Source organism: Lynx rufus, unplaced genomic scaffold, assembly GCF_022079265.1.
Source record: "Lynx rufus isolate CCGP_SWC_20201006 ecotype Redwood Valley unplaced genomic scaffold, mLynRuf1.p SCAF_6, whole genome shotgun sequence".
Lineage (NCBI taxonomy): Eukaryota > Metazoa > Chordata > Mammalia > Carnivora > Felidae > Lynx > Lynx rufus.
In genome coordinates this window covers 11,210,302-11,226,175 of record NW_025814878.1, presented here as the reverse complement: position 1 = coordinate 11,226,175, position 15,874 = coordinate 11,210,302, and the positions used below count along the sequence as shown (strand labels likewise).

The window sequence follows — 15,874 nt, the reverse complement described above, 5'->3', positions numbered from 1 at the left end:
AGGTGGTTTTCCCCCAAGCTGAAGTCCTTCCAAACCATTCTTTTCCTAAATTTGCCTACAGAACGCACCACGCAGTGGGCTCCTGAGAGTTTGTCGGGCAGGCAAATACAGGCACGTGTGCCGTGAAAGCCACCTTCTTTGTCAAACCTGCCAGATGCTTTTAGCTCTTTCTTGAGCTCACACCCTCCTCTCTCATGTACACACACGGGAGCACACGCACAGGCACGCCCACACCCTTTGAAGGTGCAGGGCTTGTGCTTGGAAATCACTCTGTGGGCGGCCAGCCCACCAGAGCCACCTTTCCATGCACATGTGATGCTCGGTGGGGGCGGCGGGGAGGGGGGGTTTCCAGAAGGCTGGCAGCAGCAGAAAAGGCATCCTGGGGACCAGTCCTACAGAGATCACCTGGTGAGGGGGTCCAGCACATCCTGTGTGCAGCGGGCAAGTCGGGGCCCATCCCACCTGGGAAGGGCTCTGGTCAGCACAGGCAGGCTCTGGCCCCAGAATAAAATCCATGGGGTCAGGGGCTCCCACCCTGAGACACTTTGGAAGACTGGGCAGTGGGAAAACCAAAGATGCACGGTGCTAGAGGAAGTACAGGGCTTTGGAAAGAGCTCTGAAAGCAGAGCCTGGCATTCATTGCTCTGTGACCTGGGGCAAGTTACTTACTCTCTCTGAACCTCTGAGGAAGAAGAGAAATTCCTTTCTCAGAAAAATGCATTTATTTCTTTCATGCATGCATAAAATAATCACCTCGAATCCTAGAATGTTACAGATGGAAAGCCACTTAAGATCATTGTTGTTTAGTCCAAACTCTTCATCGTATAAACAAGGGCTCAAAAACATCACGTGACTCTGAGGTCACACAGCTGGAAAGCTAGGGTACAGTCCAATACCTAGGCGCTCATCGCATGTGGCCGTTTACATTTAACTTCAAATTAATTCAAAAGACACAAAATGTAAAATTCAGTTCCTTGGTCACAATAGCCACACTTCAAGTGCTCAGTAGCCCCATGTGTCAAGTGGCCATCGCTAAATGGGCAGATAGGTCTAGAACTTTCCATCATCGAAGGGAGGTTTTAGTGGGCAGCTCCCAGCTAGAGGTCACGACTCAGATCTTTGGACTCTCCCGGTGGCTCCCCAGGGCAGCACGGACATGAGCTCCAATCTGCCTTCTAAGTCCTTCCCTACCTCATGCAGCATCAGACAGCATATGAAGCAATATCTTCTTCCAAAACAGAGCGTAGCAAAGTCTGCGATACTACAAAACCTCAGAAAGGAAAATTTTCAGAAACCACGTTTCTGAGGTTAACTGAGTTTTGAGGTCAACTGATAATAACTAGACACCATGTTGGTTTCAACCACCCATTGTGTCTAAAGGGCGAGCCCCACACTTAAACCTATCCTGCACAACTGAGATCTGGCAGAGCCCGAGGGTCATGGGTCCTCTTGACACTCTGGTCGGAGGACACAGGCGGTGTCACTGTGGGAGAAGGAGCCAGGGGATGAGGTAGAGCCTCACACCCCAACCGTCTCCCAGACTGGCCACTGAGCAAATCAGGTCCCACCCACCAGGTGGTGGTTGAACAATGGGTCTTTTGTCCCTGACTCGGGATGCAGGGGCAGGGGAAGGGACGGGATATGTGTGTGTGTGTGTATGTGTGTGTGTGTGCACACATACAGGTACACACACTGAGACCTCACACAGGCACACGTGCTCTTGTTAACTGAGATGACGTACAGGCAGCAAGTGTGTGAAAGAAAGCATCGGTGTTCTGACACATTCTTCATAATAAGCCTGAGTGATGGCTTCTACTTGTCCCCCCACACAGATTGAGCACAAGGGGATTAAACTGGTTACAGTTGTGGGGGAGGGGGGACCAAATGGATTTACCTGGGACACATCATGGTCACACGCAAGTGGAAGGTGTGGTTTGAGTTTGAATTCCAAGCAGCAACAGAGATTTTCAGCAAAATAAAATCCTCCAACACCACCCTGTCGAAACAATTCCTAAAAACTCTCTGGTCCCCAAGAGAGCATGCCCACACTTCCCTGTAGCAGGTGAAGTAGTCAGTCCTTCCAGCCCAGAGCCATTCGGCTCTTTTGATCTGGGATCACAGAGCTGGTACAATCTTAGGGCTGGAAAGTCTTCAATTTAAGCAATACCCTTTTACCTTTATTTTTTTTATTTATTTATTTATTTATTTTTTTTTTTATTTTTTTTTTTAAATTTTTTTTTTTTCAACGTTTATTTATTTTTGGGACAGAGAGAGACAGAGCATGAACGGGGGAGGGGCAGAGAGAGAGGGAGACACAGAATCGGAAACAGGCTCCAGGCTCCGAGCCATCAGCCCAGAGCCCGACGCGGGGCTCGAACTCACGGACCGCGAGATCGTGACCTGGCTGAAGTCGGACGCTCAACCGACTGCGCCACCCAGGCGCCCCAATACCCTTTTACCTTTAGAGTCTCCTTTCTATGGATGCCCAGAAGGAGAGGTGGCTCGTCCTGATCAGACAGAGGCCAGACCCCCCTCACAACCCTCACACACCCTCAGAACCTACCAGATCCTTTTTTTGTTTGTTTTTAATTTTTTAATGTTTATTTTTGAGAGAGAGAGAGTGTGAGTAGAGGAAGGGAGGAGAGAGAGGGAGACACAGTATCCAAAGCAGGCTCCAGGCTCCAGGCTCTGAGCTGTCAGTCCAGAGCCCGATGCGGGGCTTGAACTCACGAACTGTGAGATCATGACCTGAGCTGAAGTCAGACACTTAGCCAACCGAGCCACCCAGGTGCCCCAGAACCTACCAGATTCTTAAACATCCTTTCAACTTCCCCCTGAAATCTCGAATTAAGCGGGATTTCATAGTCTGGCCTATCTGGTGCCTACATGGGAGCATGTGTGTGGATGTTACAGAGGCCTGAGGACCAGCCCAGGGTGACCCAGCTGGCTAAAACTTGAACAAACACCACGCAAAGCACAAAGGCACAGCGCCCAGGGCTGGGCCAGCCTGGGTAGCATCATTCCAAACCTCCGTCCTACACTGCCAAGTCCAAAGTGAGTCCAAATCCCCAGGGAAAGCCACTGGCCCTGTCAGCCAAAGGACGGACACCCTCTGGACACATTTAGCACTGGGGAGAACACTCCTCTCCTCAGTCCCCACCCATGGCTCAGCTTTTGAAAGGGGAAGTGCGTCTATTTACAGCCTCGAGTGGCCAATTTCCTATGGATCTGCCCTTTGCCTGCCTGTAACTAAGGCAAGAAGTAGAAAACTGCACTTGTGTGCACAAAGCCTCCTCCTGGCCTATCGCAGAGTGTGGATGAGATGCTAAGATTGGCTTGCAGCTGAATGGAGCCGCGCAGGAACCGTAACAAGCCAGGGCACGGCACTCCCATCACTGACGCACACAAAGATGCCAATACACAGACACTGACAATCGTGTCTACGGCTCAGGGGCCGTGAGCACACGTCTCCAACTTGGATAGGGAGCCACACCACCGCCAGCCACCCCGCAGCAGCTCTCCCCTTCCACCCCGCCCCCCAAAAGAGGGTTTCTAGTTCAAGCACATTTCCCCTCTGATTCTCATTACCTTTAGAGAAGTAGCAAAGCTATCTATTAGCCCGTGTCACAGAAGAGGAAACTTGAGATGCTATGGCTTTCTGAGTCACGCAGCTGGTTAGGGACAGGCTCTAGACAAGAAGCCACATCTGCCGAGGCCCGGTGCTAGGCTCCTCCCCAGTCATCTACTGCCTTTCTCAGAAAAGAGCCTCTCTCTGGGTCGATATGATAATAGCTACCACTTGTTGAACACTTACTCTGCGTCAGGCACTGTCCTAGGCATTTTGTGCAGCTCCAGTTCTCACAACTGCCTTCTAGGGAGGTTTTATACCAACTCTACAGATGGAGAAAGTGAGGCTCAGAGAGGTGAAGCGACTTACTTAAGGCCACACGGCTATGAAAGGGATGGAATGGGGATTAAAGGTCCATCCATTAGCCCCCAAACCACTCTTTGGACAAAACCACTGAAAAGAGGGACAGTTCTCCCACCCCGAGGCTCCAGGACGAAGAAAACTACCTCATTGCCACGTTGCTGCCGTCGATCACTATGGGTCGCAAGGAACTGGCTGGGTCTCCGTGCTCTTCTTCCAGCTCTGCCGCCAGCCCGCAGTGGGCAGAGTCCAGGGTCCCGCAGGAGCCCCTGGGAACGAGCAGGGGCACAGCACTGCTCTCGTGGGCCCCAGGGCGGCTGCCAGTCTGGATCAGCTCCTGCAGCACGTCGTTGACCAGGGCGTCCTCACCCAGCTTGCCCAGCACCCTGACCACATCATCCCGGCTGTAGCCCAGCTTCTGGAAGAACTCCATCTTGCTTGAGCGCTCCATGCCGTGCCAGCTGGGGCCCTGCTGAGGGTCCTGCCCCCGGTTTCCTTCTGGCAGAGCCACGCTGGCATGAGCTAAAGAGAAAAAGCATCCATCAGGTGTTTTCTGAGCGGCCCGGGCCTGGAGGCTGTCAGGTTACTGAGGGCAAATTATGCGTGCTCCCTCCCCGCTTTATCTGTCAGGAAATCATGTTGCCTGGTCCCCTTGGGGATTTTCAGTTGCTCAGTGTGGTTGGGGAGCCACAGATGCAATCGTGCTGCTTTTACTCGTGCACTTTCTGAGGCCTTCTCCCCACCCAGGTGCCCCCGCAAGGATCCACTGGCCAGAGGAGCCAAGGGCGGCTGAGCAAACCACCCAGCACTCGAACATTTGCACACAGGCCAAAGACGTGTTTCCGAGGCTCGAGCATGGGCTGGGTTGGGCCCCCACCCCCCCAATTCATTCGTTGAGGCCCAACTCCCGGTACCTCAGAACGTGACTGCCTTTGTGGAAAGGGTCTTTAAAGAGTTGATTGGGTGGAAATGAGCTCCTTAGGGTGATTCCTGGCCAATATGACTAGTGTCCTTATAAGAAGAGGACATTTGGACACAGATAGGAACAGAGGAAAGACCATGTGAAGGCACAGGGAAAAGATGACCGTCTACAAGCTAGAGAGAGAGGCCTCAGAAGAAATCAACCCAGCCAACACCTTCATCTCGGGCTGCTAGGCACGGAACTATGAGGCAATAACACCAAGAATAGGTAAAATATTACATATATGATATTATATGTAATACATACCACCCCTGTGGCATTGTGTTATAGCAGGCCTCGAAAATTAATATAGCTCCTCAGCTTAAAGAGGGGAAAGGGCTTCCTGGTCAATTCCATTCCCAGGAAAGCAATGCTCTGGCCCAAATTCGGCTCTGTGCTGTGGCACAGCTTTCCCCAGCAATGAATTCAGATGATAGTGAACTTGTAAAGTAGAAGGTCCTAACCCACATTTTCCAGCGAGCATCACCGCCTGGCCTGTACCGCGGGAGTGGTGGGGAGGTGGGGGTTCAGTCCGACCCGCGCTTACAAAAAGAAGACTGAATCAACACGAACCCTCTGGACAGACCGGGTCCCTCTCTCTTTTCTACTCACAGACACCAACAGCTTTCAAAAATCATTTGAAAATACAGAAATCATCATGCAAATATATTTCGTGCGGAAAAAAAAAAGCAACAATGTCAAAGCGTAAAGAATAACAAGAGAGGGGCGCCTGGGTGGCTCAGTCGGTTAAGTGTCCGACTCTTGGTTTCCGCTCAGGTCGTGATCTCATGGTTCATGAGTTCAAGCCTCGCATCAGGCTCTGTGCTGACAACGTGGAGCCTGCTTAGTCCTCTCTCTCTCTCCTTCTCTCTGCTCCTTCGCTGTTCATGCTCTCTCTCTCTCAAAATAAATAAATAAGCTTTTTTTTAAAAAGAAAAAAGTTTTTAAAAAGATACACTGTCTCTCATACAAACCCCAAATCCCGCTTGCCTCTCCTGCTAAGTATTTGTTTATACCCTTCCAGTGCTTTTTCTACGTCTTGACTTGCATCTCTAACAGATACAACATATACTGTCCTAGCAGGGATGTTTTGACATAAATAGTATCATGCTACATCATTGTTCAGCAACTTGCTTTTCTTATTAAAAATGCATTTGGGAAATCCTTCTATGCCAGTTTATCTGTCCTGCTGCCCACTGTATCCCCAGCATTTAGAACAGCACCTGGCCCAGCTGAATCTCCTGCCGATTTGCTGAATGAGCGAATGATTGGCGTGTAACCATATGCCAGGTGATGGAAGTTTAGTTTGCCTGCCATTTCTCTCATGCACATCTGTCTTGTCCCCCGTCTTCTTCTCAGTATGACAGGCTCTCTACCTTCCATTCCTCCTCTCCTGCTGGCATCCCCCGCAGCACCCACGTCTTCCTACTGGATCTCAGCGTGGCTTCCTGTTCCCTGCAGGGCCGCTCCCCTTAGCGCAGGAACCCCACCGAACGGACTAGGTCTGGCTCTGGCAGGAGGAAGGATTTCTCGGCTGGTCTCCTGGACAGAGAGGCCCGGCTGTCACCTCTACTCCACCTCGGCCCCCTGACTGCTGAAACACCAAAATCGCCCCCGAGGTCACCAGGGACCTCCTCATGGGCATATCCAACAGCAGCTCCACACACCTTGCCTTATACAAACCTCTCTGCTGCTTTCAACACTGTGGACCACACCCTTACCTCTTATTTTAAATCAAGACACTTAAGGGGTTCCTGGGTGGCTCAGTCAGTTAAGCATCTGACTTCGGCTCAGGTCATGATCTCACCGTTGGTGGTTCGGACCCCACATCGGGCTCTGTGCTGACAGCTCAGAGCCTAGAGCCTGCTTCGGATTCTGTGTCTCCCTCTCTCTCTGCCCCTCCCATGCTCATGCTCTGTCTCTCTCTCTCTCTCTCTCTCTCTCAAAAATAAATAAATTTTAAAAGAAGTAATAATAAATCAAAACATTTTGGACCACCTCCTCTTGAAACTCTTCTCCCTTAGGTTGTAAAACTTGGTCCAAGTCTTCTAAGTCTTTCCAGTTCTTTCCTTAGTCTCTGCTCATGGGTTCAAAGACAGGGTCCTGCCCAGGCCATCGGCTCTCCCTCTCGTGCCCTCCACCTGCCCCTATACTGGAGAGTCTACAACCGCACTCGTGGCTCAGACCTCGCTAAGCACCAGGCACGCACAGCTATAAATCTGTGAGGTAAATGGCATGCATGCTATTTGAATAAGTTCTGTGGGAACTGAGAAAATGCTGTCATTCGCCAAACATTGGCTGAGTCTGTCTATTTCAGCAGACCGAGTCTACTTCTCAAAGTGTGGTTCAGGAAAACTCGGGGGGCGGGGGTGGCCCAAGACCCTTTCAGGCAGTCCTCAAAGTAAGAACTATTTTCATAATGACACATAATAAAGCGTAACGTGCTTTTTTCCACTCTCATCCTCATGAGCATGTCATGAAGTATTCCAGAGACTGAGTGTCGTGGGATAACCCCTGGCGGTCCTCTGGTAAGCCAGATATTAATTAGAGACTTGCAGAAATAAATCGGTGCCAGTCTTCTTACAAATTTTTTTGTTTGGGGAAAATATAGTTATTTTGCATAAAAATACATTATTTATACTAATGTAATGGTTTATTAATATTTAAAATAAACAAATATTTATAATTGCCTGATTTTAGTTTCTAATAAGGTGCTTATCAGTGGATGGATATAACTCACATAAACGAAAGCTCTTCGGCATCCTCAATAGTTACGAAAAGGAGTTCTGAAACCAAAAGTTTCTTCTTAAATCCAGAGCTTTCTAGTAGGCATTTCCCAGAAGATGGTCCCGTGTAGGGAGCGAATAGTCATGTTATACAGGGTCCCAGGACAGAGGCCCAGTGTCTTTCTCACACCATCCACCCACCTGTCCCACCCACACCTTCTTCATCCCCTGCCTAACTCATGCTACAGCGTCCTACAGGCCTCCCTCAGCAAACCATTTGGCTCAGTCCCTGTTTGTAGCCAGCAGGATATTTCTAGAACAAGTGTGACCATGTCACCCCCTTCCTTAGAAATATCCTCAGGATGGGGCGCCTGGGTGGCTCAGTCGTGTGGGCCTCCGACTCTTGGTTTGGGCTCAGGTCATGATCCCACAGTTTGGGGGTTCGAGACTGATGTGGGGGCTCTGTGCTGAGCCTTCTTGAGATTCTCTCTCTCCCTCTCTCCTTCTGCCCCTCCCCTGCTTATGCTCTCCCTCTAAATAAATAAATAAATAAATAAATATCCTCAGACTCCGTGTTGACCTACAAGAAAGACACAAATGCCTAAGCGGCCTGCTGAGCCATCACCATGCTGTGCTGACCCCTGTGCAACTCACCACCCACCCTGGCCCACCTGGGCCACCTGACCCTTTCTCTTGAGCCATGATGAATCTCTCCTGGCTCCCCAAGCCTTCTAGAAGGTTCTCATCACCGTGCTTCTGCATATGCTTTCGTTTCTACTTGGAATGCCCTTTTTGGTTTGGCAAACTTCAAGATTCGGCAGAAATGCCCCTCAAAGTGGTCACACCTAAGTCCACAAACAGAATGAGTGACTCGGTCATCTCATCTACCAGGCACTTTGCTCACAGCTCTGCAATGACACGTTGGATCGTCAGTTATCCGTATCTCAAGACACTGTGTACTATGTTCCCACCTCTTTGCCCTCAGAATCACCAGCACCTGGCACAGTGTTACTGTATCTAAGGACTTCAATAGGTTTTTCTTTAGTGGATGCCCAAAGCTGAAAATAATCTTCCCTGCTCAAATATTTTTTCTTGGGTTCCCATCTCATTGAATGGTGTGCCCCAGACTAAAGAAGACATCTCAAGGTCATGTCAGCTACTAGGCACCAGGCACTGTGCTGGGACCCAGTTCCATAAAAACTAATATACGGTCCAATTTCAATTTGTTTACAACCTCTTCAGGAAAACAGACCAAATAAGTAAATACCAAGCCATCAATCATGGCAATAAGCACAATACTTTCAATTAGGAAAAAAAATGTGCTCTCAAAACTCAGGTGAGGAGTGACTTATCTTCCTTTGAGGGGACAGGAAAGGCCAGGAAGTTTCCCACAAAACTGGGCAACAGAGGATGCGCTGACATTTCCCAGTGGGGGAAGGGCCATGGCATCTCTCCCGGGGGGTTCTGGGAGGGCCTCCTCACCACACTCCACCCACCACTACACTAATCTAACTAGTCCACTGACAAAAGATTTCTGTCACTCCATCCTGTACAGAGTCTCCTCCTTGACGGGTGACCAGTCCTTCTCCTTGGGAAGGTTGTTCTCTTGGGCTGGGGTCCAGCTTTGGGCCAGTTTCCGGGGAGGAGGAGGACACTCACCCAGCCTGGCAGGCCCGACTCACACCGGGAGTCACCTACTGTCCCTGAAAGACCCTTGGGCTGGCTCTCAGGCCTGCAGAGCTTCACTGGGGCTCTTCCCTCTGCCTGGAGGTCTGCCCCTCCTGCCCCAGGCCGGACTCCCCTGTCGCACCGGTCCCTCCCACGCCCCCGCCAGCCCAGCTACACCCCCACCTCCGCCCTTCCTTTCTTACACATACGTGTGGCTCTTATTTTAATTTGGAAGAAAGATCTCGGGGGGAAAGCTCTCAGTTTTTCCCCATTGAGGATGATGTTAGCTGTGGGCTTTTCATAAATGGCTTCTATGATGTTGAAGTATGTTCCTTCTACCCCGACTTTTTCGAGGGTTTTTATTAAGAAAGGATGCTGAATTTTGTCAAATGCTTTTTCTGCATCGATTGACAGGATCACACGGTTCTTCTCTTTTCTCTTCTTAATGTGATGTAAAGAAATTGTGGTTTATATACACAATGGAATACTACGTGGCAATGAGAAAGAATGAAATCTGGCCATTTGTAGCAATGGGGATGGAACTGGAGAGTGTTATGCTAAGAGAAATAAGTCAGGCAGAGAAAGACAGATACCATATGTTTTCACTCTTATGTGGGTCCTGAGAAACTTAACAGAAGACCATGGGGGAGGGGAAGGGAAAAAAAAGTTAGAGAGGGAGGGAGCAAACCATAAGAGACTCTTAAAAACTGAAAACAAACTGAGGGTTGATGGGGGGTGGGGGAGAGGGGAAAGTGGGTGATGGGCATTAAGGAGGGCACCTGTGGGGATGAGCCCTGGGTGTTGTATGGAAACCAATCTGACAATAAATTGCATATTAAATAAATAAATAAATAAATAAAGTTATAAGGTATTACATCCACAAAAAAAATTTTGGAAGAAAGGGGAGAAGGGAAGAGAGAGGAGGGGTGTGAGAAAGAAAAGGGAGAGGGAGGAAAAGTGAGAGAGAAGGAAAAAGAAGAATGACTGTGGCAGACAGCATGAACGTCACAGTTGGTGCTCACAGAGCTCTTCGCTGTTTCCACACCACCTTCACTGAGAGCCTCTCTCCCTTGAACTTGCCGTTACCCCCGGTTGGGTAGACGGTGGATAAAAGTAGCCCCTTTCCAAAGGTGAAGAAGCCGAGGCTCAGAGTGGCACCGAGAAAAGGCTATACGGTTAGTGAGCGGCAGAGGCCGACAAAAAGTAGAAACCCAAAACAACGTGTTGCTCTGAGTTGTGCTCAAGCTGGAGGCAGCGTCTTGTTTTTGCAGAAATCGAAAAACCCGAAATACAACCGCCCGGGGGACTTCTCTTTGGTCACAAAGTAACAGCTATGAGGAGAGTCCGGGGTTAGTGTCGTAACTTTGCAGTCTGAAATCTGCAGACCGAATCACAGACATCTTCGCAATGAAAAACCTTGGGGCTTTTACCTGGGGCAGGGGAGGGAGAGGGGCTGCGTGAGGCCTGTCCTCTGCAGCTCTCCACGGCACCCACGAGTTCCAAAAGAGCTCCCTTTCTTTTATTTTTATGATTTAAAAAATTGTTTTAAGTTTATGTATTTATTTTGAGAGAGTGGGGGATGGGCAGAGAGAGAGGGGTTGGGGAGAGAGACTCCCAAGCAGGCTCCACATTGTCAAGCGCAGAGCCCAACGCAGGGCTCGGTCTCATGAACTGAGCCACCCAGGTGCCCCGGAGCTCCCTTTCTGAGGAAACTTTTGAAAGGTCATGCGTGGGACAGGAGAGCTGTTTTTACACAACATTAACTGGAAGAGTTCACCCACTTCAGAGGCTTTCTTTTGCCCCCTTGAGATTTCAAAATCAACTTCATTTCCTTTTAAAACTTCTAAATAAGGGAGAAACCTGAGGCGGGGGCCTGTCCTCAGGAGCCTCCGCTGGCCCTCAGGCCAAAACCCTCCCCTTGAGATGCGATGGTCTTTGAGCCGCAAGGCTGCCAGCAGTTTCTCACTGCTTTCTATTTTTAAGTCCTGAAAGTCTGAACGATTTCATTTGAGTTTGCTTCCTCAAGCTTGACTGGAAGTCACAAATAGCACAGATAATTAGTAACCCTCTAAAAATCCTCGGTCTCCTCAGGAGCTCGTAGGACGGTCAGCCTTGCAACACTTCCCTATGGTCAATAGTCAAGGGAGCCATGGAGATGTGCTCGGGTAGAATCCAGAGTTGGAGGTGGCCTAACAAAGCAGCAGGAAAGGAAGGGAGAAAGAGGGAGGGAGGAAAGGTAGAACTTTATTAACAAGGAGCATTAGGGGTGCCTGCGTGGCCCAGTCAGTTAAGCATCTGGCTTTGGCTCAGGTCATAATCTCACAGCTCGTGAGTTTGAGCCCCACCTTGGGCTCTCTGCTGTCAGCACGGAGCCAGCTTTGGATCCTCTGTCCCCCTCTCTCTTTGCCCCTCCCCAACTCTCTCTCAAAAATAAATAAACATTAAAAAAAAAATGAGAATTAGATCAGACCGGTTCCTCCTGGAATCAGCCAATCCAGGTTGAGGGCCTCTGGACCTAGGGTCTGTAACCTCTGACTGGAAGACCTCCTGAGGAAAAGAATACAAGAGAAACTGAAGAAGGAGAAAAGGAGGAGACATTAGAGGGATAAGACATGTAGAGAATCAGTAGCTCACATGTGCCCAGTATTTTACAGATACAAGGGACAGCCTTGCATATTGCCTTTGGAGATACCAACATCTGTGGGAGATGGAAAAGGATTCGTTACTCATGACTCATGTTGCAAGTAAGAAAACTGAAGAAAAGAGAGGTTTTGCCAACTTACCCAGGGTCTCACAGCTAATTAATGGGAGGGACTAGACTCCCAAGGGATTCCTCCTACAGCCTGGCCCAGAGGGTGCTGCCCAGGGCTGCTCAGGGGGCCACAGAGCAAGGTGAGCCCGAGCACCAGCCCCAGGAAGAATGCATTCATCACGTTGCCCCTGACCCTCAAGTCTGTTCCTGGTCACCTCTGCCAGTTCTAGAGAAATCCACCCCATCATGATAGCCAGAAGTCACCTGCATGATGAGGAGAAAAGTTCTCATAGACACGGTCCGTGCAGTTTTGTGGCTCAGCTCAGATCACTGGGGTTGTCAGTTAGATTTTGGGGAAGTCACAGAGAGGCAACGACTTCAGCCCACGAGATTTGGGTTTTGGGTCTGGCTTTTGGGGGATTTTTTTTTTAAGGGAATTATAATTTTTTAAAAAATGTGGTAAATTATACATACCACAAAATTTGCCATTTTAACTATCTTTAGGAGCGCAGTTCGGTGGCATTAAGCAACCATTACCAGCATCCATTTCCAGAACTTTTTCGTCTTATAAAACTGAAACCTTGTCCCCATTAAACACTAACTCCCCATCCTCTTCCCCCACCCGCCCCTGGTAACCATATTCCTTCTTGCCATCCCTATGAATCTGACTACTCTAAGTACTTTCTACAAGTGCAATCACGCAGTACTTGTCCTTCTCTGACTGGCTTATTTCACGTAGCATAATGTTTTCAAGTTCCGCCCTGTTGCAAGCATTTGTCAGAATTTTCTTCATTTTTAAGGCTGAATAATAGTCCATTATGTATATGGACCACCTTCTGTTTGCCCACCCACCTGCTGACAGACATTTGAGATGCTGCTCCCTTTGGGCTGTTGTAAATAGTGCTGCTGTGAGCATAGGCGGCCTGGTCTTGGGTTTTCTCCTTGAGCTTGTCCCTTGCTCTTCCGTATTGTTATAGGTTACTTCGGATACACACACAAGTATATACACACAAGCCCTGATCCATACCCCAGGGCAACTCTGAGTTAAAAAAAAAAAAACAACAAAAACCCATCCTCCTTATCTTCTACACCCAACCTATTCACTCATCAGGTATTGGCATTCCTGGCCTGGCATCACCCGGCCTTGCAGAGGAGTTCATAATCCTGGACACGTGGCCAAGGTTTCTAACAACCACAGCAAATGAGCCAAAATTGTCTCCATTGCCTCCGATTAAGACTTATTTCCATGTCCTTCTGGGCCTTCTTGGAGCCCGCAGAGCCGTCCTTTAGGAGAGATGGGGTTTGGGACTGCGGTCAAATATTCCTGATCTGCCGGGAAACTAGACACCCACAAATCAATATCTAGCCTAAAAGATATGTTTTCGGGAGCATGGAGACAGGCTGAAAACGTGCCTGAGCATTCTCGTCTTTCTGATTTCATAAAACTAAAAGATCTTCGAAGACCACAGCAGGAGTTGTCCCTTACGCCTAAGAGTCCCTCCGATTAATCTTTCTCCCACGAAAGCCCTCTTGAAATTAAATTCAACTGTGCTAAAACGAGCAAGGATTTCACCTTTTTTTTTTTTTATCTGTGCACTTAAAATCATGTGAGGCACGGGAAATCAGACGGCTCAGAATAACGCTAATCCCAGGACTGCTCCCCAACTTGCTCCCCGCCCCGTATATTCTTGCGTCTCTCCTCCAGCCCTGGACCCAAGACTGCACAGCACCTGTCCTACTGAATGATGGCCGGAGCCAGGCACTCACCAGCAGGGCGCGTCGCTTCAGCCCCCACAGTGGACACCCGTGCTCCACGCAGCACCCCCAGCTCCACGCCCGCCACAGTCGGCCAGGTGTCACCCAACCTGAGGAAGCCCTGCCCGGCTGGGCCACGAGGCCATTAGGAGGCCCTTCATGCCAAAGCTCCCCTTCCTGGGTGCCACGGTCACGTTCAGCTGCCAAGGTAGTTTTGCTCTGAGTTTTTTTTTTTTTTTTTTTTAAAAAAAAAAAAAAAAGGGAAAGGAAGAGAGCAATCAAATGAGGGAGGCAGACTTGAAGGCTTCGCCCCGGCATGAGTCACCGAATCAAAGTTTAACAACCACATGCAAAACAAACTCTCTGAGGGCATGGGCTGGCTGCACAGGAAAAAGCCAGGAGAGGCTCAGAGAACAAAAGTGTTCACAGGCGGAGGGTGAAAACTTCCGTTCCAAGTTCCACTCGTGCCTTCGGCTGAAAAGAGCATCTGATCCAAGGGGCTCCCAACCTTACAAGCAAAATGAAAGCATGCAGGAGTGAAAAGTGTCAGGCGAGAGGAAGAATAGAAATGCCTACTAGATAAGGGTGCACAGGGGCTCAGGCGTGGAGAGGCCCTGTCCCTTCTAGCACAGAGTCCCTAACAAGTCCCAGAGGCCTTCAGGCTAAGGGCACTGGCCTCTGTCTCTAACAGGACTCTGAGCTGTCCTCACTGTAGCCCTGCATGGGGTGAGCGGCTGCTTGTCTCCATCTGGCAGGGGGAGCCTGACCTCAGGGCCTCCTGACCACGGCATCCTGCAGCTGCCTAGCTGCCAGCGACAGAGGGTGCGGGCAGCAGACCCTGAACTCTTGTCGTCTGTTTCCTGCATCGCTGGATGCCCGTCGGGGGTAGAGGAGGAGGAGGGAACACAAACCACGGCAAGCCCATCTCCCAACAATGACAGGGCTCTAAAGTCACTTGCCCAAGCACACGGTGAGCCAGCAGGTAGAGCTGGGTTTAGAGTCTGAGAGTTGTTGCTTAGGAAACTGGACTCGGCTGGTCTTCTTGATTTATCCCCCATCGGCCTCCTACAGAAGGTGTGAGGCTGTCTAGAGTATTAAGACACAGAATGGGAACACTGACATAAAATCACGGTCAGAAATGATTAGAACAACAGAAACCAGAACATGGTACTGGAACCCAGATTAAAATAGTCACTTCTGGGTCGCCTGGGTGGCTCAGTCGGCTGCGTGTTCCACTTTGGCTCAGGTCATGATCTCGTGGTTCGTGGGTTCGAGCCCCGTGTCGGGCTCAGTGCTGACAGCTCGGAGCCTGGAGCCTGCTTCGGATTCTGCGTCTCCCTCTCTCTGCCCCTCCCCTGCTTACACTCTGTCTCTCTCTCAAAAATAAACATTAAAAAAACGTTTTTTACTAGTGACTTCATCCAAGCACTAACTCTAGCCTTGTTTTCCAGCACAATGGGTTTTCTAAGAACAAGTATGATTTCTGTAGTGCCTCCAAGTGTACTCAGTGCCTTCCATCGGAGCGTCCTATCCCCACGACAGCTCTATGGCCCCAGAATTGTTATCCCCACTTTTGAGATACGATCCAGGGTAACTCAACTGCCTGAGTTCCCTCAGTAAGTGGTTGGCTCAGGACTGAAACTCGGGGCCACAGAGCTCCAAAGTATCCTCTCTACACGTGGCTTCTCCGCTCCCAAATACCGAATGAAGCACGAAGGGTTTCCGAACGAAATAAACATTCTCCTGGCATTAAATGTTAGGGGAAATCTAAATCCTTATGCTGAGTAACACATCAGACACCGTCTTCTTTTTTTTTTTTTTTTCCAACGTTTATTTATTTTGGGGACAGAGAGAGACAGAGCATGAACGGGGGAGAGGCAGAGAGAGAGAGGGAGACACAGAATCGGAAACAGGCTCCAGGCTCTGAGCCATCAGCCCAGAGCCCGGCGCGGGGCTCGAACTCACGGACCGCGAGATCGTGACCTGGCTGAACTCAGGCACTTAACCGACTGTGCCACCCAGGCGCCCCCAGACACCGTCTTCAATTCAAGTCCTATAGAAGCTCAGAGGCCAGTGGAGGGGGA

At 49.7% G+C, this 15,874-nt stretch overlaps 1 protein-coding gene across 1 annotated transcript in view; it reads right to left on the bottom strand.

Annotated features, from left to right (window-relative positions):
* Positions 1-14,005, bottom strand: part of ZC3H12D (zinc finger CCCH-type containing 12D) — a 32,764-nt gene extending 18,759 nt beyond the window's left edge. Inside the window, exons 1-2 of the mRNA XM_047101657.1 lie at positions 13,803-14,005; positions 4,075-4,450 (exon numbers count right to left, since the gene is read on the bottom strand). Of these exons, the coding sequence (XP_046957613.1) occupies positions 4,075-4,379 (305 nt within the window). The 5' untranslated portion in view covers positions 4,380-4,450; positions 13,803-14,005. The remainder of the gene's footprint in view (positions 1-4,074; positions 4,451-13,802) is intronic.
* Positions 14,006-15,874: the final 1,869 nt, after the last annotated feature.